At 46.3% G+C, this 24390-nt stretch overlaps 1 protein-coding gene and 2 pseudogenes across 1 annotated transcript; 1 reads left to right on the plus strand and 2 right to left on the minus strand.

Moving 5' to 3' along the window:
• Nucleotides 1-8180: 8180 nt before the first annotated feature.
• Nucleotides 8181-15746, minus strand: LOC136329831 (small ribosomal subunit protein eS8 pseudogene; annotated as a pseudogene).
• A 3734-nt stretch (nt 15747-19480) lies between these two features.
• LOC136329832 (methyl-CpG-binding domain protein 3-like 2B) lies at nt 19481-21116 on the minus strand. Its single transcript, XM_066266459.1, has 3 exons — nt 20906-21116; nt 19664-20050; nt 19481-19617 (listed from the first exon to the last, which is right to left on the minus strand). The coding sequence occupies exons 1-3, from the start codon at nt 21114-21116 to the stop codon at nt 19481-19483; spliced, it is 735 nt and encodes a 244-aa protein (XP_066122556.1).
• A 985-nt stretch (nt 21117-22101) lies between these two features.
• LOC136329833 (translation machinery-associated protein 7-like) lies at nt 22102-22332 on the plus strand (annotated as a pseudogene).
• The last annotated feature ends 2058 nt before the right edge of the window (nt 22333-24390 follow it).

Genomic DNA, 24390 nt, shown 5'->3' on the forward strand with positions numbered 1-24390 from the left:
TCATGAGATTCATCTGGGTCCTTGCAGGAATCCATGGTTCGTTTTAAGGGTACTTTTGATAACAAAACCCCACAATTATTTTTTTTTTTTTGTATTTTTCTGAAATGATAAGTGGGAAGACAGACAGACTCCCGCATGCGCCCAACTAGGATCCACCCGGCATACCCACAGAGGGTGATGCTCTGCCCATCTGGGGCGTTGCTCCACTGCAACTGGAGCCATTGTAGCGCCTGAGGCGGAGGCCATAAAGCGCCTGGCAAACCCTGCTCCAATGGAGCCTTGGTTGCGGGAGGGGAACAGAGAGATAGAGAGAAAGGAGAGGGGGAAGGGTAAAGAAGCAAATGGGTGCTTCTCCTGTGTGCTCTGGCTGGGAATCAAACCCAGGACTTCTACACAGTGGGACAGTGCTCCACCACTGAGCCAATCAGCCAGGGCCTGAAACCCCATAATTTATTGGGTACTGTGCTTGGTGTTGAGTGCTTGTGGTAGCTTTGTTCTGGATCAGCTTAGTTGAGCTGGATCTATGTTTCCCAAAATTCCTTTCCCTGTATATTTCAGGTAAGTGTTGACTCCAAGGGAAATTTGTGTGCCATTTGGAAGCTGTAAGTGGAGCAGCAGCATTGATTTTCATGCTCTGGAGGTAGGTGTAGAGCACCAGGCACTGAGACAGCTCAGTACTCTGCTAGTTCACGGGCTGAGGCAGCACAGACCTGCAGATCTTCTGGCCCCCACTGGAACTCCTTCAGCTTCTCCAGTCTGGGTCAAGAGCATGTGGCTCCACGTAAAGGGTGCCAGCACCTCCTGCAGGGCACCCATAACATCAAGGATGTTAGTGGTGAGAATCAGACCTGGGTTTTAGTTTGTCCTTACAAGTTCCGTTTGTCCTCCCTCTCATCCAAGCCCAGCTTTCTTTTCTGATTGTCAGTATGGAGGCCTCTGGTGATTGAAGTTTAAACACTAGATACAGAGGCAACAGCCTTGCTGCCTCCTATCAGGTCCCACAATTGTGTAATTCTATATAATTCCTGTGATAAATCCTTTATTCTATGTTCTTCATAAAATTCTGCTTCTCTGTTCAAATCCTGACTAAGTCAGGAAGGACTAGAAGTCAAAAATCCATGTGGAAAATACACCCCACGTGAAGCCAAGCCTCCTAGCTCCTTAGATTTGGAACCCGACAGGTCTCTTCTGTGTAACTGTGGCTGCACCCTGGACTCGGAGCATGGCTGAAACGCTCCTCCTCTACCTCCCAGCGCCAATTCTTGTTCTTCAGATATTCTTACTCCCTTCCTCTCACTACAGCTGCTCCTGGACCACATCAAACTGCCTGCCCTTGATGCTCCCTTTTATCTTAGTTCATCAGTTCTCTGACTTCCTTTATCTCTTCACCAGTCTGCACCTCCTAGAGTATCACTTGCTAGCAGTTTCAGTGCTGTTAAGAAAAGTTATCCAAACTTGAAAACAAAGCAGGAGAATAAATTCCTGTCAGTTCAATGTTTAACATGGTTTAAGAGGCTCACTAAAGATTATTTCCTTATCTAGAAGAAGGAATTCAAGTTTGACTTTGCTATTTACTATTGATTATAGCCCAGATATTCTGTTAGCTTCCAGATTTTGTCCAATAGGGATGCAAATGATTTCTATCCACTGGGAAAGATAACTTTTGGTTTTGTTGCCCTATAGAACATCATCCAGTTTTGTATCTAATTTAATAAATATATTCTAACACTCATTTTTTTAAAATAATTATCTAGTTTCTTGATGCTCTTAGAACAAGCTTTACCATCTTACTGGTACACTTATTAATTGATGAATTGATGAATCTTTTACACATGTTCATTTTACATTTGTATCAGAATAATTTTTATATTTTTGAAAATTATACTTGGATAATACCTTCACTTCCCAGTCCATTTGGAGCATCAGCTCTACAAACCATCAACCCTTTATGCATCTAGGCATTTGCAACAAACTGTTATGTGATGCCGTTTTCCTCCAACAGTATCCAGCAGGGCCAGAAATGGAGAAGACTAGTTATGTTTGCTCTACAGAAGTTTAATCCACCATCTCTCTTTCCTATATCCTCATCTTCTTCCTTGACTCCTTCCCCTCAACCACCAAGTATGATCAAATTTTGTCCACCTTGAAAATATATCACTTTTGACCTGAGAATATCCGAGCATAGGGGCAAACGATGTGATTGTTGTTTGGGTTATCACACTCTTGAGTCGCTGTCCATTACTCATTGGAGTAGAAAGAACCAAGATTTAGGTAAGAAATTAGGGGAGCCTGACCAGGCAGTGGCACAGTGGATAAAGCATTGGACTGGGATGCCGAGGACCCAGGTTCAAGACCCCGAGGTCGCCAGCTTGAGTGCAGGCTCATCTGGTTTGAGCAAAAGCTCACCAGCTTGGACCCAAGGTCGCTGGCTCCAGCAAGGGGTTACTCAGTCTGCTGAAGGCCTACAGTCACAGCACATATGAGAAAGCAATCAATGAACGACTAAGGTGTCACAATGAAAAACTGATGATTGATGCTTCTCAACTCTCTCCATTCCTGTCTGTCTGTCCCTGCCTATCCCTCTCTCTGACTCTCTCTCTGTCTCTGTAAAAAAAAAAAAAAAAAAAAAAAAAAAGAAAGAAATTAGGAGAGAAGAGGGAAAGGCAGGTTCTTGATTTTAGGTCACCCCTACTCCAAGCAAAAGTAATTCTTCATATTTTCTGTCTTTGCTTACTGTGTCCTCCTAGAACCTGAGTTTTGAGGCCAAAGCCTCATTTATAACATTATATTTCTTTGCTAGCTATATACCTCTGTTTGGTATTTCTTTTTAAGGTTTTATTTATTGATTTTGGAGAGAGGTGAAAAAGAGAAAGGCAGGAAGGAGGGAGGAGCGGGAAGTATCAACTCACAGTTGCTTCTCATTTGTGCCTTGACCGGGCAAGCCCGGGATCTGGAACTGGCAACTTCAGCATTCCGGGGCTGCCATGAACCAGTGTGGCTAGTAATTCCAGGTCCTGAGTGGGAACAGCTTGGAATGAAGAAAATAGACTTAAAAAGAGAAAAGGATGGGGTCAGGAGGACTGCCTGCAACACAAAAGATAGCTTGCAAAAAACGAGTCTCCACCCCCCCACCTGCTTTATTTATTAGGGCAAAGTGAGGTTATTAGCAAATTAAAGAGATCATTAAAACAAAGTCACATTTCCAAGGCAACCCAAGAATTCTTCCAAGTGCAGAAAACCCCCATCATACATAACATCTTAACTTCACAGAACAAAGGATAAAAAGGAAACTGCCTCCAGTCTATCCGAGGGACATGGAGGACAGGACAAGTACAAACAATCCAGCACCACAGCTAACATGGAGGTGTGGAGAAAAACAGCCTTTAGAAACTTCACTAAGCAAGTGAGGTGGGGTTTGGGCAGACTGTCAGCTTATTGCCAGTTCCCCACACCTCTGTCCCCCCAAAATCTAAACCGCACAGACCCTGTCGGCTTGTGGTCCCTAACACAAGGCGATGCTTTACTCACTGTACCACCACAGGTCAGGCTGTTATGTATTTTTTATCATGGCCTTCATTCATTCCATCATTTATTCATGCATAATGTATTTATTGTCTCATAAATAATGCATTGTGCCTGATCAGGCAGTGATGCAGTGGGTAGAGTGTTGGACTGGGACACGGAGAACCCAGGTTTGAAAACCCGAGGTCCCTGGCTTGAGTGCAGGCTCACCAGCTTGAGTGTGGTGTCACTGGTTTGAGCGTGGGATCATAGACATGACCCCATGGTCACTGTCTTGAGCCCAAGGTCGCTGGCTTGAGCAAGGTGTCACTTACTCTGCTGTAGCCACCTGATCAAGGCACATATGAGAAAGCAGTCAATGAACAACTAAGGTGCCGCAACGAAGAACTGATGCTTGTCATTTCTTTCCCTTTCTGTCTGTCTGTCCCTATCTCTCTCTCTCTCTGTTAACAAACAAACAAACAATACATTGCATTGCATTAATTGCTAAAGATAAAATAGATAGCAAAGACCTGTTCCCTGCTTCACAGAACTCAAAGTCTGGTGTGAGAGAAAGACATTCAAAGAATCCCCAAATACAGAATTACGTATGTAAAAAGTACCACAAGGCCCTGGCCGGTTGGCTCAGCGGTAGAGCGTCGGCCTGGCGTGCGGGGGACCCGGGTTCGATTCCCGGCCAGGGCACATAGGAGAAGCGCCCATTTGCTTCTCCCTCCCCCACCCCCTCCTTCCTCTCTGTCTCTCTCTTCCCCTCCCGCAGCCAAGGCTCCATTGGAGCAAAGATGGCCCGGGCACTGGGGATGGCTCCTTGGCCTCTGCCCCAGGCGCTAGAGTGGCTCTGGTCGTGGCAGAGCGACGCCCCGGAGGGGCCGAGCATCGCCTCCTGGTGAGCAGAGCGTAGCCCCTGGTGGGCGTGCCGGGTGGATCCCGGTCGGGCGCATGCGAGAGTCTGTCTGACTGTCTCTCCCCATTTCCAGCTTCAGAAAAATACAAAAAAAAAAAAAAAGTACCACAAGGCCCTGGCTGGTTGGCTCAGCGGTAGAGCGTCGGCCTGGCGTGCAGGAGTCCCGGGTTCGATTTCCAACCAGGGCACACAGGAAAGGCGCCCATTTGCTTCTCCACCCCTCCCCCTCTCCTTCCTCTCTGTCTCTCTCTTCCCTTCCCGCAGCAAGGCTCCATTGGAGCAAGGATGGCCCGGGCGCTGGGGATGGCTCTGTGGCCTCTGCCTCAGGTGCTGGAATGGCTCTGGACGCAACAGAGTGACGCCCCAGAGGGGCAAAGCATCGCCCCCTGGTGGGCATCCCTGGTGGATCCTGGTCGGGCGCATGCGGGAGTCTGTCTGACTGCCTCCCTGTTTCCAGCTTCGGAAAAATGAAAATAAATAAATAAATAAATAATAAATAAAAAGTACCACAAAAGAGAACTATTTGGGGCTCTGGGAAGATCTGACCCACCTAGTAGGGACAATAAAAGGTTTCTTTGAAGAAACAATGATCATGCTGAGGTTTGAAGGATGAGAGGGCTCTAATTAGACAAAACTGAGGCCCTGACTAGGCGGTGGCGCAGTGGATAGAACATCGAACTGGGATGCCAAGGACCCAGGTTCGAGACCCTGAGGTTGCCAGTTTGAGCGCGGGCTCATCTGGTTTGAGCAAAGCTCACCAGCTTAGACCCAAGGTCGCTGGCTTGAGCAAGGGGTTACTCCGTCTGCTGAAGGCCCACGGTCAACGCACATAACGAGAAAGCAATCAATGAACAACTAAGGTGTCACAAAGAAAAACTGATGATTGATGCTTCTCATCTCTCTTTGTTCCTACCTGTCTGTCCCTATCTGTCCCTCTCTCTGACTCTCTCGCTGTCTCTGTAAAAAAACAAAAAAACAAAACTGAGGGGGCAGAACATTACAGACAGGAGGCAGAGCTTGGGCACAGTTCTGCAGGGATGGGGAGGGGTGAGGGAGTGCACCATGTGCTGGAGGAGGAGAAAGAACACTAGAGTGGCAAGGTCTTGATGAAGCTCTCTGGGCTTCAGGGACCACACCAGGCAGAGCCTTGAGGGTGTTAGGTAGTGGGCAGTTCATCCTTAGGAAGAAGGGAAGCCATTGGAATGGGACTTGGGTAATAAGATTTGCGTTTTGGAAGATTCCTCTGGCTGTTGTGCAAAGAATGAGTAGGGAGGGGGTACATGTGTGGATGTAGAAAGGGGTGGCCACTTGAGACCAGGATTCAGGTGTTTCTGGGTGCCCTGATTAAATTCATCTTCATCTCACATCACTTGTTCCCATACACCTTTGTCCTTTTTTCTGTTCTTCCTTGATGGCCTCAAAATACCTGCTTTTGCCTGACCTGTGGGGATGCAGTAGATAAAGTGTTGACCTGGATGCCTGTGTGAATCCCTGGGCTTGCCTGGTCAAGGCACATACAGGAAGCAACTACTCTCAGTAGATGCTTCCTGCTTCTCTTCCCTCTTTCTCCCTCTCAGAGGTGGATTAAGGTCGGTGGAGGACCTGGGCGCAGAAGAAAATATTAGGCCCCTTAAAAAGAGAGAGAGAGCCCTGGCCGGTTGGCTCAGCGGTAGAGCGTCGGCCTAGCGTGCGGAGGACCCGGGTTCGATTCCCGGCCAGGGCACACAGGAGAAGCGCCCATTTGCTTCTCCACCCCTCCGCCGCGCTTTCCTCTCTGTCTCTCTCTTCCCCTCCCGCAGCCAAGGCTCCATTGGAGCAAAGATGGCCCGGGCGCTGGGGATGGCTCTGTGGCCTCTGCCCCAGGCGCTAGAGTAGCTCTGGTCGCAACATGGCGACGCCCAGGATGGGCAGAGCATCGCCCCCTGGTGGGCAGAGCGCCGCCCCATGGTGGGCGTGCCGGGTGGATCCCGGTCGGGCGCATGCGGGAGTCTGTCTGACTGTCTTTCCCTGTTTCCAGCTTCAGAAAAATGAAAAAAAAAAAAAAAGAAAGAGAGAGAGAAGGAAAATAAAAATACATGTTGAGCCTGACCTGTGGTGGCGCAGTGGATAAAGTGTCAACCTGGAAACACTGAGGTTGCCGGTTCAAAACCCTGGGCTTGCCTGGTCAAGGCACATATGGGGAGTTGATGCTTCCTGCTCCTCCCCCCTTCTCTCTCTCTCTCCCCTCTCTATAATAAATAAATAAAATCTTAAAAAAAAAAAAAGAAAAGAAAAAATATTGAACAATTTAAAAAAAAATACATGTTGACTATATTTTTAAATAAATAAAAAATATTATGTACTGTTAATGTGAAAATTGCACATATGAAACCAAACTTGGTGTCATTAGAAAAAAGTGTCAGGTTGGGATTTTGCAGGGCCTTTCAGAACTTAGGGCCCAGGGCGCATGCCCAGTGCGCCTGCCATTAAAATCGCCTCTGCTAACTCTCCCTCTCTTTCTCTCTCTCTCCTCTCTCCCATCTCTCCAAAAAATCAATCAATAAATTTTTTTAAAGATTTTATTTATTCATTATAGAGAAGGGAGAGAGAGAGAGAGAGAGAGAGAGAGAGAGAGAAGGGGAGGAGCAGAAAGCATCAACTCCCGTATGTGCCTTGACCAGGCAAGCCCAAGGTTTCAAACCAGCAACCTTAGTCTTCCAGGTCAACACTTTATTCACTGCGCCACCATAGGTCAGGCCACTCCTTGTCTCTGTACATGGTGTGCAACCATTTACCCTGTCATGCCCAGAAAACTAGAGTCTTCCCAAATTGTTCCCTTTTCTTACCTCCTATATCCTGTTGACTCTACCTCCTAGGTCCTCTCCTCCAGAACCTTCTCCCCACCAATATCAGTCCAGGCTCTTGTTGCTCTCTCCTTTCACATGGTCTCCCTACCTCAGTCCTCTGCCCCTTCAGTCGGTCCTTGGTACCACTAACAAAGGAAATTTTCCACACACCTGACCACATCAGTCCCTGGATTAGTCATCGCTTAGATAAAATTCAAACACCCTTATCCTCTGCCCTTTACCCTAAGCCTCATCTTTCTTTCTTTTTTTTTTTTTTTTTTGTATTTTTCTGAAGCTGGAAACGGGGAGAGACAGTCAGACAGACTCCCGCATGCGCCCGGGATCCACCCGGCACGCCACCAGGGGCCATGCTCTGCCCACCAGGGGGTGATGCTCTGCCCCTCCAGGGCATTGCTCTGCCGCAACCAGAGCCACTCTAGCGCCTGGGGCAGAGGCCAAGGAGCCATCCCCAGCGCCTGAGCCATCTTTGCTCCAATGAAGGCTTGGCTGAGGGAGGGGAAGAGAAAGATAGAGAGGAAGGAGGGGTGGGGGTGGAGAAGCAAATGGGCACTTCTCCTATGTGCCCTGTCCGGGAATCGAACCCGGGTTTCCCACACGCCAGGCCGACACTCTACCGCTGAGCCAACCGGCCAGGGCAAGCCTCATCTTTCATCATCTCCCCATATGTACCCTATAATCTCACTATATTTAATTACTTTTTTTATATATCCAACTACTTTTAGTTTTCCGAACTTAACTTACCATGATTTCTCCTTCTCCTCCTTCCTCTCCTTCTCTTCTTCCTTCTCCTCTTCCTCCTCCTCTTCTTCTTCTCCTCCTTCTTTTTTTAAGAACAAGAAACACCTTTGTTACAGGAGCAAAGATAACAGGGAAGAGGACTTGTTTACCTTTCCAGGCCTTGATTTTCCTCAGCTAAAACTCCAGCCATCTGCTTAGCCACACTGGCCTGCCCCTGAAGTGATATGTACAGGAAGCTGGCCCTGCTGGGACCACTCCTCGAGAAGACTGCTGATTGTGTCATTCTTTTTCCTTCCATCGTATTGCTTCTGAATTTTCTTTGATTGTCTTTTGTTTAAATCTCTTCCTCCTCAGGAGTCAGCTTGGCCCCCTTCTTGGGGTCCAGGGGCAGTGCCTAGTGGGACTCATACCACTGTTGGAAGGGTGTGCTGCCAATGAGCATGATGCAATTGTCTAGTACGGTCAAGGTACGAACCAGCTCTTCATGCGTGTATTGCTAACATCAATAATCCTCATTCTGAATGTACAATGTTCTGATCCCCAGGAGAACTTGACCACGTCTAGCCTCAAGGCTCGGTTCTTCTTGTTACCTCCTTGCATGTGGACTGTGTGTATGCAGTGTGTGCCAATCTTAGTATTGGCAGCAGGGCATCCCAGCTCGTATTTTCACATGTTGTGGTAGGACTTTCTCTTGCCCCTAGTCTTGTGGTGCTTATGCCAATTGTCCTGAGAGATGTCTATGGCTTGGTGCTGGCTGGAAAGACCTCCCCATCTTTAGGCCTTTGTATAAGCTGTTCTCTGGCCTGACCTGTGGTGGCATAGTGGAACACTGAGGTCTCCAGTTCAAAACCCCGGGCTTGTTCAAGGCACATATGGGAGTTGATGCTTCCTGCTCCTCCCCCCTTCTCTCTCTTTCCCATCTCTAAAAAACAAACAAACAAAAAACCCTGTTCTTTCTGCTCTAAATGCTCTTCCCCTACTCCATTGACCTGATAAATTCCTTTGTCTCAGGACAATTTGGGTAGTCTTTCCTCTGCAAAGCCTTCTCTCTGCTCTCCTAGCACCTTGACCATACCATGTGTCTTCTTCTGTAGTCATCTCACCTGCCTGAGTCCTGGACTGGGAATCCCTTGATCAGATTGATTCTGTCTTGTTTATCTACAGAATATCAACAGTATAATAAAACAACGTTATTTGAGGACCTGATGTACAAGCTTCTTTTGAAATGAAATCCGAAGTTGGTAAGTGCCAGAGTTACCTGATACACAAATAAATATTTCAGTTTTCAGACTCAGATGTAATCTTCACGGTTGACAACAGCATTCAATGAGTTAAGGCTAGCCTGACCTGCGGTGGCGCAGTGGGTAAAAGCGTCGACCTGGAACACTGAGGTCGCTGGTTCGAAATCCCGGGCTTCCCTGGTCAAGGCACATATGGGAGTTGATGCTTTCTGCTCCTCCCTCCCTTCTCTCTCTCTCTCTCTCTCTCTCTCTCTCTCTCTCTCTCTCCCTGTTTCCTCTCTAAAATGAATAAATAAAATCTTTAAAAAAATGAGTTGGCCTGACCTGTGGTGGCGCAGTGGATAAAGCGTCGACCTGGAAATGCTGAGGTCGCCGGTTCGAAACTCTGGGCTTACCTGGTCAAGGCACATATGGGAGTTGATGCTTCCTGCTCCTCTTCCACTTCTCTCTCTTTCTCTTTCTCTCTCTCTCTCTCTCTCCCCCTCTCTCTCTCCTTTCTAAAATGAATAAATAAATAAAAAAAAAAATAAAAAATAAAATAAAATAAAAAAATGAGTTAAGGCTAACTATGATGTCACAAACTATTTAAATGTTGTAGCTTGAGGTCCAAATTGTTACAACTTGTTAAAACTGTACTTACATGAAAATATAATAATGATGATGCTTATTTATTAGCCAAAGTGCTCTCTCTTAGCTGAAATGCTTATTTGTTGGTCTACCACGAATGTGTTCAAATAATAATCACTCTCTTCGGTGTTTAGGAGTTCAGTAGCCACATTGAACTTTGGAGCCCTGAAAGAAAAGCAATTAAGTTCCCTTGAAAGATCCTCCTGGAGATTAGTTTATAGACTCCTCAGACTTCAGTCTCATCATGGATTTGGGTACCATGATGTATTTCTCTTCTAAAAAGCTCAGTGTTATACCCTAGTATTATTGTTATTATTAATATGTAGCTCTTATTTATTTATTTATTTATTTACGTATAGCTCTTTAATTTTTAACTTCATGTGTATGTCTGATTTCTTCCAACTAGGCTGGAGGTTCTTGAGGTCTGATGTCTTTTACTTCCTGGCCACCATTAATGCTTAGTACAGAGTTGTATAACTTAAATTAAGTAATGTAAAGTGCTTAGTAAACATGTGTTAAGTAAACATTGCACACATTAATCCCATGCCAGCCCTGGGCTTCAGTGAAATGATTTGACCCTACTGCCTCAAACACCTCCCTCAGTGACATGCGCCTGTGCCTAAAATTCCCATCATTCTTGGCTCTTTTGGAGAAAACATTATCTCCAAAAGGCCTACATTAAAATATAAATTGCTAATCTGGGAGGTATCACTAGCAAATGGTCTTTAATAGCTTCCTAGTAGAGAGCTTGAGCCTAGAATTGTATCCAGGTAAGAGCCAGAGAACCTAGAGTCCCACTTTGGGGTGTGGATTAGGTGGAGCATCCAATTGTAGCTGTGACAGATGAAGGGTGGAGCATGGAGCATGAGTCCACTGGGCTGGACACCTGGGGGGTAGGGCAGGGGAATGCCTACCTGGGTTAGCTTGCATCTCAGTACAACCAGAATTGGTTTGTGGCAATAGAGCCCTCACAAACTAACCCAGTGCTGTTGGGTATGAACCAAGTGTTCAAGTTAATGAATTCCCATCTGACCAAGGCTACACTCAGAGCATTGTCTGAATGGTGACTAGGAGCTAGTCCAGTTCTCTTTGCTGTCTGTCCTACATTCAGAAATATCTGCTAATCTCATTGCAATTGCAATGAGGACCAAAGCAGGGAATAGAGAGAAACAATTTTGGGATTAAGCAGAAGGCTTTATTCAGTCACATTCTCATCTGGAATTGTCCCCCAAAATCATGAGGGGATGGGTTGATGTGGTGTGGCCCTTGCCCCACAACCAATATAGCTTCTGAATTCTGAGTGATCTGTACATAAACATAGCTATGCCCACATGTGACATACCTATGTTTAAGTGCCTCTATATGTATAATTCCAAGACTTGTTTCTATAAATTGCTCGCTAGTGTGGCGGGCAAGAATCAGAAATCAGCAGCACCCCAAAATGAATGGGGCGTTCACGGCACCAGGCATGGTTCTCTTTCCTCTACCAACTCCAGCAGGAAGCAAGCAGGGAAGATTCCTGTGATTACAAGGGCTTGGCTGCTTTATTACTTTCATTCATATGGGCGTTTTTTACAAGAAGCAAGCAAACTACAAAATATTTTATAACCTTTCAGGTAGAAACTATGACACCACATTTCAAAGAATAAAGGCCTCCTGTAAAGATCCGCACCTCACTAAGTTGTACTTTGGGAATCATTGGGAAGTTATTAAGTGCCAGAGATGATCTGATACACAAATAAACATTTCTCTAAGTTTTGACTATTAAGACATCAATTTTAGACATGATAACTCCACAGCTACGTGGGGTGGAGGAAAAGATTAGGATTTGGAGTTGCACATACTTACTACCTAACCAGTTTTCTCATTTGTAAAATGGAAATAAGGGATACAGTTTCTGTAGAGATTGAATAAGATAATGGGAAGAAAGCACATTATGAGTGCTTGCCACATGTTCATTTTGCCTTTTTCCTTTCTAAGTGATTGGCTTTATTAACTAACTACAAAGGAAGATTTCAGACCAGTAGCCAAATAAGGCTCTGAAACCCCTCAAGAGTAAGAAGACTCTAAAAATTAAGCTGCAAAAAAAAAAAAAAAAAAAATCAGTCTGTTTCATTAATATTTAGAATGATCTAGAACTGGATGGTAGCCAGACCAATCCTGATTCTATTGATTCTATGAACTGAAGTCACCTGTGTGGGTATCTGTCTCACTACTGAAGCTAGAAACTCCTCAAATGTATGGGGACTGAGAACCTTAAGAACCCTATCTTTTTTTTTTTTTTAAGATTTTATTCATTTTATTTATTTTTTTATTTTTTTAAAAGATTTTATTTATTCATTATAGAGAGGGGGGAGAGAGAGAGAGAGACAGAAGGGGGTGGAGCTGGAAGCATCAACTCCCATATGTGCCTTGACCAGGCAAGCCCAGGGTTTTGAACCGGCAACCTCAGCATTTCCAGGTTGACGCTTTATCCACTGCGCCACCACAGGTCAGGCAATTTTATTCATTTTAGAGAGGAGAGAGAACAAGGCACATATGGGAGTTGATGCTTCCTGCTCCTCCTCCCTCCTCTCCCTTCTCTCTTTTTCTCTCTCTCCTCTCTAAAATGAATAATTAAAATCTTTTTTTTTTTTTTAGAGAGGAGAGAGAGAGAGACAGAGAGAGAGAGAGAAGGGGGGAGGAGCTGGAAGCATCAACTCCCATATGTGCCTTGACCAGGGAAGCCTAGGGTTTTGAACCGGCGACCTCAGCATTTCCAGGTCAACACTTTATCCACTGCGCCACCACAGGTCAGGCTAAAATCTTTTTAAAAACTATTTAAGGCCTGACCAGGCGGTGGCGCAGTGGATGGAGCGTCAGACTGGGAGGGAGAGGACCCAGGTTCGAGACCCGGAGGTCGCCAGCTTGAGCGCGGGCTCATCTGGTTTGAGGAAAAGCCCACCAGCTTGAACCCAAGGTTGCTGGCTCCAGCAAGGGGTTACTTGATCTGCTGAAGGCCCGCGGTCAAGGCACATGTGAGAGAGCAATCAATGAACAACTAAGGTGTTGCAATGCGCAATGAAAAACTAATAATTGATGCTTCTCATCTCTCTCCGTTCTTGTCTGTCTGTCCCTGTCTATCCCTCTCTCTGACTCTCTCTGTCTCTGTAAAAATAAATAAATAAATAAATAAATAGTAAAAAAAAAATTATTAAAAAAAAAAAAAACTATTTAAGCCTGACCAGGCGGTGGCGCAGTGGATAGAGCGTCGAACTGGGATGCAGAGGACCCAGGTTCGAGACCCCAAGGTCGCCAGTTTGAGCGCAGGCTTATCTGGTTTGAGCAAAAGCCCACCAGCTTGGACCCAAGGTCACTGGCTCCAGCAAGGGGTTACTCGGTCTGCTGAAGGCCCGTGGTCAAGGCACATATGAGAAAGCAATCAATGAACAACTAAGGTGTTGCAACATGCAATGGAAAACTAATGATTGATGCTTCTCATCTCTCTCCGTTCCTCTCTGTCTGTCCCTGTCTATCCCTCTCTCTGACTCACTCCCTGTCTCTGTAAAAAAAAACAAAAAAAAAACTATTTAAAAAATACTGAATTCAAGTGTAATAGAAAAATAAAATAAAATAAATTTATGAGCAGACTGTTTTCCACAGGAGTGAGCCAGTTTGGGTGACAAGCCAAGTTATGTCTGTGTCTTAATCTATACTTGCATAATTTTACTGGTTAGCAATGTCCATTCAACAGACCTTCTGTTTTTTCCTACAAAGCCTTTTGTACCTAAGGATAGAAGCAAAATGTGATGTCCTTATGTCAAGAGGGCTCACCAATCCTTCACCAATCTGAGATATTCTTTGAGCAATTTGTAGCATTTAGACCCAGATGCTATTTTTCCTGGGCTTTTTGACCAAAGTCAAGATAGAAACTTGGTCTCTAACAGTGCTCCAACTGTTTAAGTGACTCAACTCACCACGCATTATCTGCTAGCTATGTTCCAGCAAGTTCTGTCAGCTACAGATAATGGGGTGAAATGTGAACAGTAGATTTGCTTTCTGTAGCGCTTCATAGCATTATCATCATCACCACCATCGCCACTCCCCCACTATTATAACCCGCTGCTAGTTCACCTAATAAATCCTGCCCAGAAATGGAAATGTGGTCATTATCAATTCACAAGACTTCCCTACAGACTCCCAGAAGTTCCCCTTCTTTTTTCATGAACAGGGAACCAACATAGACGTGACATATTCTCCCTCCTTTCCTCAGTCCACATTCTTTATTTCCTTTTTCTTTCAGTTCCTTTGTAAAGCCAGCAGGCAGGGCCAGGGCCACTATCACAGCAGCCTTCTGGCCTATGCAGGTTCGCATTGGATTTGGACAGTCGGTAAAGAAACCATGGAGCCAAAAACTGGTGGGCCATAGTCTTTAATCTAGCTTGCACCCGACGGGCAAGTAAAAATACACACTGGACTCCAAAACCCAGTCACATTCAGTGCTCACAAAGCTACTGATTTATCCGAGTTTCCTAGAATCAAAGGTTTCTAGCTCAACAGCCTTATTCTCCTCAGTTCCCCATTTCCTTCCTTATCCCAGATACAAACTCTGTACAAACTGGCATCTCACTCAGTACTCCGCCATCTTGGCTGCTTTTCCTGGCCTTCTCCACGTGGCCTCCTCCCGCTGCTGGCTCTATTCTCTCTGCTCTCTCATGCTAACCTCAGGAACCAAGAGCCCAAGGTCCCACTTCGTCCCCATTTTATAGTGTAGCAATCCAAACTCTTAATCCAATATACAAAACAGGGAAGTCTCTAATACAAAGTCACTTCTCTGAGGCATGATTGGATTGTACCGCCCTACATCAAAAAGGGTAGGAAAGGCTTAATCCCAAAACCAAGCCCCACGCTACAAGGATTCCGCCTGCCTTTAGCCCACCCCAACACACATTAATATCACCTGGGCAATGGCCTCTTTAACAAAGTGAGCATAATACATTTTATCTGCCCAACAATCCACCCCTATGCTCACTTTTTTTTTTTTTTTTTTTTACAGAGGCAGAGATAGACGGACAGACAGACAGGAACGGAGAGAGATGAGAAGCATTAATCATCAGTTTCTCGTTGTGCGCGTTGCCACTTCTTAGTTGTTCATTGATTGCTTTCTCACATGTGCCTTGACCGTGGGCCTTCAGCAGAAGGAGTAACCCCCTGCTGGAGCCAGGGACCCTGGGTCCAAGCTGGTGAGCTCTTTGCTCAAGCCAGATGAGCCCGCGCTCAAGCTGGCGACCTTGGGGTCTCGAACCTGGGTCCTTCCGCATCCCAGTCCGACGCTCTATCCACTGCGCCACCACCTGGTCAGGCCCCCTATGCTCACTTTACTACCCACAATCTATACCACCAGCATCCCTGTGCAAGGAAATTAGAACATTACACAAATTACAACAGCAAAAATAATACAGTTTCAACAATTACAAAGGTACACTTCACCAGTCTCTGAGCACTTTGCCGAAAGCGCAAAATGTCCTGGGCCTTCTTTCTAGCCATGGGAAAAACTTCCCGGGGCAGGGGAGTGCTTCCAACAAAGCCACCCCCCACCCCCATCAGGGTATTTCACATTGTCCAAAATCCGTAATCCGTAAGTCCATCCAACAAAGGAGCCAATGCCCACTCCGGTCGTAGTCCAGGAAATCAGTCCACACACGTGGGGCATCAGCCACCCCCCTCATTCCTGCCATCCTGGCAGGTCTTACACTGTCCCAAAGAGGGGCACGTGGCAATGGCAGTCAGCATTTCCATCTCTGCTCCGGAAAGCATGTTCAGCCCCATGTCCCCAAATCGCAGACCTACCGGGGCCGCAGTAGGTGCTCCTTCCAGCTGGGCTCTCATCTTATGGAGACTGCGGATTACAACTCCAGCCCGATTCTCCTCATCCTCCAAAGTGGGACTGAAAACACCAGCTCCGGCTGCCGGGCTCGAGCCTCCGTCCACTGCCACCTTCTGCTCCTCAGACCTTGCAGCTCCGGACTTGGCTTCAGCCTCAGCCTCAGCCCCGGCCCCAGCTTCATCCTCAGCCTCAGCCCCGGCCTCCCGCTGCTGCTGGCTCTCCACAACGTCCAGGGCAATCGGCAACTCACGAACCTGTGAATCCTCCTCCAGCAGCTGCTCCATTTCCAGGTGAATCTCGCAAACCTGGTCGGCCTCCTCCAGCGCTTCCTCCAGCTCCAGGGTCAGCATCGGTTTCTCCTGCGTTTGCTCCAACTCCTTCCACTGCTCGGTTTGCAGGTCCCAGGCAGCCTCTTCCACAGAGCTCTCAGTTTCCTCACACATGGCTGTAAAAGTCAGCCAGCCTACAATCCCCAAAAGGACAGCCATGGGGAACCCTAACACTAGCCAGTCCTCTACTCCACCGCTCAAAGGCTCCTTGCCGATCTGTATCGAATCCTGCCGACTACGCCAAATGTAAAGCCAGCAGGCAGGGCCAGGGCCACTATCACAGCAGCCTTCTGGCCTATGCAGGTTCGCATTGGATTTGGACAGTAGGTAAAGAAACCATGGAGCCAAAAACTGGTGGGCCATAGTCTTTAATCTAGCTTGCACCCGACGGGCAAGTAAAAATACACACTGGGCTCCAAAACCCAGTCACATTCAGTGCTCACAAAGCTACTGATTTATCCGAGTTTCCTAGAATCAAAGGTTTCTAGCTCACCAGCCTTATTCTCCTCAGTTCCCCATTTCCTTCCTTATCCCAGATACAAACTCTGTACAAACTGGCATCTCACTCAGTACTCCGCCATCTTGGCTGCTTTTCCTGGCCTTCTCCACGTGGCCTCCTCCCGCTGCTGGCTCTATTATCTCTGCTCTCTCATGCTAACCTCAGGAACCAAGAGCCCAAGGTCCCACTTCTTCCCCATTTTATAGTGTAGCAATCCAAACTCTTAATCCAATATACAAAACAGGGAAGTCTCTAATACAAAGTCACTTCTCTGAGGCATGATTGGATTGTACCGCCCTACATCAAAAAGGGTAGGAAAAGCTTAATCCCAAAACCAAGCCCCACACTACAAGGATTCCGCCTGCCTTTAGCCCACCCCAACACACATTAATATCACCTGGGCAACGGCCTCTTTAACAAAGTGAGCATAATACATTTTATCTGCCCAACATCCTTCTACCAATTTACAGCACTCACGCTCTCTCTTACTCACTCAGTCTGCAATGACTCTGATCCTTAGCAGTAAGATGGGACAACCCAGACTCCCAGAAACATTAACAAGTTGGGTATATTCTGAGTCAGTATTGTATACACTAATGTGTGTTGTGCATCATTCAGCTGGACTATAATACTTGATAGCTCACTCATTCTGACTAATAGTATCAATGACGTTAAGTTTGTGAAATTTAGTTTATTCTTATACATTCTGATTTTCTAGGGATATCTCAGGCATCCTTATTGGGACGTACAGATAATTCCTGAAAGAAGAGCAATATAAATGTTAGTTTTCCTTTGTTTTTGTTTTTTTAAATCGTGCCTTGGAAGCCACCAATGCAACAGTTCCCAACCAGAGACATAAGAACCCACAGAAACACCCCTGTTGGACTCTGTCCAGTTACCAGGAAAGGGAACTTCCTCACAGTTATGTGCATACATAATTGGTTGCTTTAGAGATGCCATTAAACAAGAACACTAAAGAAAGCTATTAGGTTGCAAACACTGTAAATGACCCATCATAAAGACCCCACCCTTATATGTTCTGATAAGGCAAGGTTAAAGTTCATCTCTGTTTGCCACATTCTATTTCCTTCTGCCCAAGCCAGAACGCAATCTCTGGAGCCAACTGGTTCCTCTCTCAGCTGGTTCTAAGAACAATATTCCTTTTACAGTGTTTAATGGTTAAGTCGTACACAAAGTAGGCACCCAATAAATACTTTAAAAAGTTTATTTTATTTTATTTATGTTGGGCAGATAAAATGTATTATGCTCACTTTGTTAAAGATGGTGCTGCCCACGTGAGGCCATCGCCCAGGTGATATTAATGTGTGTTGGGGATCATTGTAGCCTGGGGCTTGGTTTTGGGATTAAGCCTTTCCCACCCTTTTTGATGTGGGGCGGTACAATCCAATCATGCCTCAGAGAAGTGACTTTGTATTAGAGACTTCCCTATTTTGTATATTGGATTAAAGGTTTGGATTTCTACACTATAAAATAGGGGCAGAACAGGAGCTTGCTCTCTTGATTCCTGGGATGATCAGCATGAGAGAGCAGAGGGAGCAGAGCAGAGAGCAGCTGAAAGAGGCCATGTGGCCAGGAGAAACAGCCAAGATGGCGGAGTGCTGAGTGAGATGACAGTTTGTGTAGAGTTTGTATAGAGAGAAGGAAGGAGATGGGGAACTGAGGAGAATAAGGCTGGTGAGCTAGAAACCTTTGATTCTAGGAAACTCGGATAAGTCAGTGGCTTTGTGAGCACTGAATGTGAGTGGGTTTTGGAGCCCAGTGTGTGTTTTTTACTTGCCCGCCGGGTGCAAGCTAGAATTAAAGAAAATGGACTATCAGTTTTTGGCTCCGTTGTTTCTTTACCGAATGTCCGAATCCAATGCGAACCTGTGTAAAGCCAGAAGCCAGGGCCAGGGCCACCATCACAGCCACCGCCCATGCAGGTTCGCATTGGATTCGGACAGTCGGTGAAGAAACCATGGAGCCAAAAACTGATAGGCCATTTTCTTTAATTCTAGCTTGCACCCAGCGGGCAAGTAAAAATACACACTGGGCTCCAAAACCCACTCACATTCAGTGCTCACAAAGCCACTGACTTATCCGAGTTTCCTAGAATCAAAGGTTTCTAGCTCACCAGCCTTATTCTCCTCAGTTTCCCATCTCCTTCCTTCTCCAGTGTCAAACTGCACAAACTGGCATCTCACTCAGCACTCCGCCATCTTGGCTGCTTCTCCTGGCCACATGGCCTCTTTCAGCTGCTCTCTGCTCTGCTCCCTCTGCTCTCTCATGCTAATCATCCCAGGAACCAAGAGCGCAAGCTCCCGTTCCGTCCCCATTTTATAGTGTAGAAATCCAAACCCTTAATCCAATATACAAAATAGGGAAATCTCTAATACAAAGTCACTTCTCTGAGGCATGATTGGATTGTACCACCCCACATCAAAAAGGGTGGGAAAGGCTTAATCTCAAAACCAAGCCCCAGGCTACAAGGATTCTCAACACACATTAATATCACCTGGGCAACGCCATCTTTAACAAAGTGAGCATAATATATTTTATCTGCCCAACAACCTGCATGGGCTGGGCGGCTGTGATAGTGGCCCTGGCCGTGGCTTCTGGCTTTACAATTTATTATTGATTTTATTTTTTAGAAAAGAAGGGAAAGAGAAAGAAAAACATTGATTTGTTCTACTTATTTATGTATTCACTGGTTGATCCTTTTTTTTTGCCTCTCAAAAGAATTTAATAACTACAATTTTAACGTAACAAAGCATCACAGTCCATAGCAAGAAAGAGGATTGACATTAGGAAGAGAGATATACCAAGGATGGTCTCCCAGTGACCACTTCCCGAAAGCCACACCACTGGATGTTTTCAGCACAACCTTCTCCTAATTTTCATCCAGATTTCACAACATTCTTTTTGGCTCCTGGCTCTCTGCCTCCCTGGCCAGCCTGTCTGCCCTCAAGGCCACAGCCAGTCTTTCTCTTGCCTTTTTCACTTTCAGAGTCTGTCTCCGGATATCCCCAGGGGTAACCTGCTGTCGGCACAGAGACCGGTGCCTGGGATCATCTCTGCCCAATGGGACAAGCATGCAAGGGTGGCTTTGGGCTGTTGCACAGACACCCAGGACCAGCACGGCCTGGGTTTCCACCTGCATTTCGCAGTGCAATTATATCTATGGTATTTGCAACATCCAAAGTACTGAAAAGTTCTTCCTCAGTGCTGCGGGCCTGAAGCCCCTGCAGCCTCCTGTATGCACACACTTGCTGGGGCTGCCCCCAGGTCTCCTCTCGTTGCCTGCACCTGACCTCATTGCCAGGATGGGAAGTTATCCTGGTGACTGGCCTCTTGAAAATGCAGCTGGTCAGCCTCATAGGAAGTGCAGACCTTTCACGACGTCTCTGCTTGGTCTTGGATAAAAGGAGTTGTCTCTTCTTCTCTATAGTCTGGGGCATCATAGTTCCTTTGAGATTTCCTAGAAAAGGCTGGTGCAAAACTCAGCTTGATGCGAGCTCCCCCGTGGCGGCAGAGGCCTTCTGCTGCCCCACTCCTGAGATGCAGGCAGCCTGTGGCTTGCTGGAAAATGCCGATCCTTTTTTTTTTTTTAAAGATTTTATTTATTTATTTTAGAGAACAGAGAGAAAAAGAGAGAGAGAGCCTGACCTGTGGTGGCACAGTGGATAGAGTGTTGACTTGAAATGCTAAGGTCATAAGTTCAAAACCCTTTCTCTCTCTCTCTCTCTCTCTCTCTCTCTCTCCCCTCTCTAAAATGAATAAATAAAAATCCAAAAAAAACAAGAGAGAGAGAGAAGGAGGAGGAGCAGGAAGCATCAACTCCCATATGTGCCTTGACCAGGCAAGCCCAGGGTTTTGAACCAGTGACCTCAGTGTTCCAGGTCAGATGCTTTATCCACTTCAGGTCAGGCTCATCGGTTGATTTTTGTATGTGACCTGACAGGGGATCAAACCTGCAACCTTGGTGTACTGAATGATGTCTAACCAACTGAGCAACCTGGCCAGGGCCCAAGAAATGCTTATTAATGATCATGACTCAACCATTCAGGTAGTCATTACTATGATTGGTCACCTATAGCCCCTACTTTACCATATCTTCTCTCAGAGAGCACTTCCGTCTCTTTCTACAAAGTCTGTCACCACCACTACACCTGCAGGGGAGGGCAGTCATCCTACATCTCCTTGACCTTCCTGCTAACTATTCAAAGTCCACACATCTCAGGCTCATTTTCCATCTCTCTCCAAGAGCCTGTCAGGCTAACCCTAATGTGCCTCATACTCAGTCACTGCCAGAAGAACAAGACATCTAAGTTACCTGACATCAACATCAGGTACTCATCCCAGTACCCCCGAGTTCCTAATCTCGTCTGAGTTAATCCCTCCTCCCCACCACCAAACTCTTCCACTGTCTCCTTTGCAACTCCAGATCTGTCACCATCAACGGTCCTGGTAGCCTCCTCTTGTCCTCTGAACATTCTCCCCACCTTCTGGAAGTCAATGAGCCTCGTTGCTCCTGATTGCCACATCGTTTGATCAGTCCTCTCAGGTAGAAACTGGTTTTACTTTTTTCCTCATATCCCATACACCTCAGGGCCAGAAGGTATAGTAAATGTTCAAATGTTCTGCTTGCCATTTCCAAACTATATCTTTACTTTCCTCCTAAACATCCAGCTCCTTTGAAGCCCTCAAGCCCTTCTCGTTTCAATCACCAAAGTCTAGTCCCACTGACTGCCTTTCTGTTCTTCTAGCACACTTTGTGTATAGTCTACATTTTTCTTTCCTATCTATAGTAGTAGTAGGTCAAATATGTTGCTGAAATCAAGGTACAGTATGCTATTATTTAAGGCAGTGACTCTTTTTTTTTTTTTTTTTTTTTTTTTTTCATTTTTCTGAAGCTGGAAACAGGGAGAGACAGTCAGACAGACTCCCGCATGCGCCCGACCGGGATCCACCCGGCACGCCCACCAGGGGCGATGCTCTGCCCACCAGGGGGCGATGCTCTGCCCATCCTGGGCGTCGCCATGTTGCGACCAGAGCCACTCTAGCGCCTGAGGCAGAGGCCACAGAGCCATCCCCAGCGCCCGGGCCATCTTTGCTCCAATGGAGCCTTGGCTGCGGGAGGGGAAGGGAGAGACAGAGAGGAAAGCACGGCGGAGGGGTGGAGAAGCAAATGAGCGCTTCTCCTGTGTGCCCTGGCCGGGAATCGAACCCAGGTCCTCCGCACGCTAGGCCGACGCTCTACCGCTGAGCCAACCGGCCAGGGCAAGGCAGTGACTCTTAATCAGAAATGGAACAGCTTTACCCATATGGCTGAAACTGTACAGAGGATTTTTGGAGTTTTCCAAATAACTGAGGGAATTGAGTGGGTAGAGGTAATTTCCTTGAAATAGTTGGAAGAATATCCTATTCAAAGTTCCAGTAGTGCCCCATGTTGAAACACCTAGTCTAAGACATTCTTGTGTCTACAAAAAGGCTTGTACAAGAATGTATATAGCGGACAGGGTCTGGGGAAGGGGCGGCAGGCGCCATGTCTGGCCTTGAAGGTGGCAAGAAGAAGCCTCTGAAGCAGCCCAAGAAACAGGCCAAGGAGATGGACGAGGAAGATAAGGCATTCAAGCAGAAGCAAAAGAGGAGCAGAAGAAACTTGAGGAGCTAAAAGCGAAGGCCGCGGGGAAAGGCCCCCTAGCATCGGGTGGAATTAAGAAATCTGGCAAGCCTGACCTGTGGTGGCGCAGTGGATAAAGCGTCGACCTGGAAATGCTGAGGTTGCCGGTTCGAAACCCTGGGCTTGCCTGGTCAAGGCACATATGGGAGTTGATGCTTCCTGCTCCTCCCCCACTTCTCTCTCTCTGTCTCTCCTCTCTCTCTCTCTCTCTCTCCCTCTCCACTCTAAAATGAATAAATAAAAAAATAAAAATTTAAAAAAAAAAAAAAAAAAGAAATCTGGCAAAAAGTGAGCTGTTCCTTGAGCCTGGGGCAATGGTGATGATCCTTAATTCCATTCCTGTTTTAACATCTGGATTCCCTGTCATAACATCTCTTGCCACGTATAGCTAGAATGAAGTGTTGTCTTGAAACCTATTGTATATTTAAGAATAAACTTTTATAAAAAAATGATAATAGCCTGAACTGTGGTGGCGCAGTGGGTAAAGTGTCGACCTAGAAATGTTGAGGTCGCCGGTTCGAAACCCTGGGCTTGCCTGGTCAAGGCACATATGGGAGTTGATGCTTCCAGCTCCTCCCCCCTTCTCTCTCTCTCTCTCTCTCTCTCTCTCTCCCCCCCTCTAAAAAATGAATAAATAAATAAATAAAATTTAAATCAGAAGCGTATGAGATACTTTCTCTGGGGTCTTCAGTTATAAAAAAAAAAAAAAAAAATGATAATAAGCACCATGTAGTGGCTCACTCATCTCTTTAGTTCTCACTCTGCTCACCCCCACCCCCCTTTCTCTCTCTCTCTAAAAATCAATAAATACAATATTTAAAATATATATATTAAAACATATATATTATATTTTAAATATTGTATTGATATTTAAAATATATATATATTTAAATATATATATTTATATATATTGCCTGACCGGGTGGTGGCACAGCGGATAGAGTGTTGGACTGGGATGCCGAGGACCCAGGTTCAAGACCTCGAGGTCGCCAGTTTGAGCGCGGGCTTATCTGGTTTGAGCAAAAGCTCAGCATCTTGGACCCAAGGTTGCTGGCTCTAGCATGGGGTTACTCAGTCAGCTGAAGGCCCGCAGTCAAGGCACATATGAGAAAGCAATCAATGAACAACTAAGGTGTCGCAATGCGCAACGAAAAACTAATGATTGATGCTTCTCATCTCTCTGCCCCTGTCTATCCCTCTCTCTGAGTCTGTCTCTGTAAAAAAATTAAAAATTAAAAAATTAAAAAATATATATATATCTGGGTCTAAACTGTGGTGGCACAATGGATAAAGTGTTGACATGGAACGCTGAGATTGCTGGTTCAAAACCCTGGGCTTGGCCCTGGCCGGTTGGCTCAGCGGTAGAGCGTCGGCCTAGCGTGCGGAGGACCCGGGTTCGATTTCTGGCCAGGGCACACAGGAGAAGCGCCCATTTGCTTCTCCACCCCTCCGCCGTGCTTTCCTCTCTGTCTTTCTCTTCCCCTCCCGCAGCCGAGGCTCCATTGGAGCAAAGATGGCCCGGGCGCTGGGGATGGCTCTGTGGCCTCTGCCTCAGGCGCTGGAGTGGCTCTGGTCGCAACATGGCGATGCCCAGGATGGGCAGAGCATCGCCCCCTGGTGGGCAGAGCGTGGCCCCTGGTGGGCGTGCTGGGTGGATCCCGGTCGGGCGCATGCGGGAGTCTGTCTGTCTCTCCCTGTTTCCAGCTTCAGAAAAATGAAAAAAAAAAAAAAAAAAAAAAACCCTGGGCTTGCCTGGTCAAGGCAATATGGGAGTTGATGCTTCCTGCTCCTCCCCCTTCTCTCTCTCTCTTTCCCCTCTCTCTCCTCTCTAAAATGAATAAAGTTATTTAAAAAATATATCTGGAAAATCCCTAAATATTTAAGAATTAAACAGTACACTGTTAATAACCTATGAGTCAATGAAAATCATAAGGGAACCTAGAAATTATTACTATAATTTTTTTTGAGAGAAAGGAGAGAGATGAGAAACATAAACTCATAGTTGCGTCACCTTAGTTGTTCATTGACTGCTTTTCATATGTGCCTTGATGGAGGTTCTCAAGCCAAGCCAGTGACCCCTTGTTCAAGCCAGTGACTGTTGGCCTCAAGCCAGTGCAGTGACCTTGGTATCATGT

Source organism: Saccopteryx bilineata, chromosome 3, assembly GCF_036850765.1.
Source record: "Saccopteryx bilineata isolate mSacBil1 chromosome 3, mSacBil1_pri_phased_curated, whole genome shotgun sequence".
Lineage (NCBI taxonomy): Eukaryota > Metazoa > Chordata > Mammalia > Chiroptera > Emballonuridae > Saccopteryx > Saccopteryx bilineata.

Excerpts from the sequence above, each read along its gene's own strand:
- LOC136329832 (XM_066266459.1), bottom strand. The coding sequence starts at position 21,116 with ATGTGGCAATCAGGAGCAACGAGGCTCATTGACTTCCAGAAGGTGGGG. Across the intron at positions 20,051-20,905 it reads GTACCTGATGTTGATGTCAG|GAAATCTCAAAGGAACTATG; the intron begins GTAACTTAGATG and ends AGCCTTTTCTAG. Across the intron at positions 19,618-19,663 it reads CCCAAAGCCACCCTTGCATG|GACAGCAGGTTACCCCTGGG; the intron begins CTTGTCCCATTG and ends GGTCTCTGTGCC.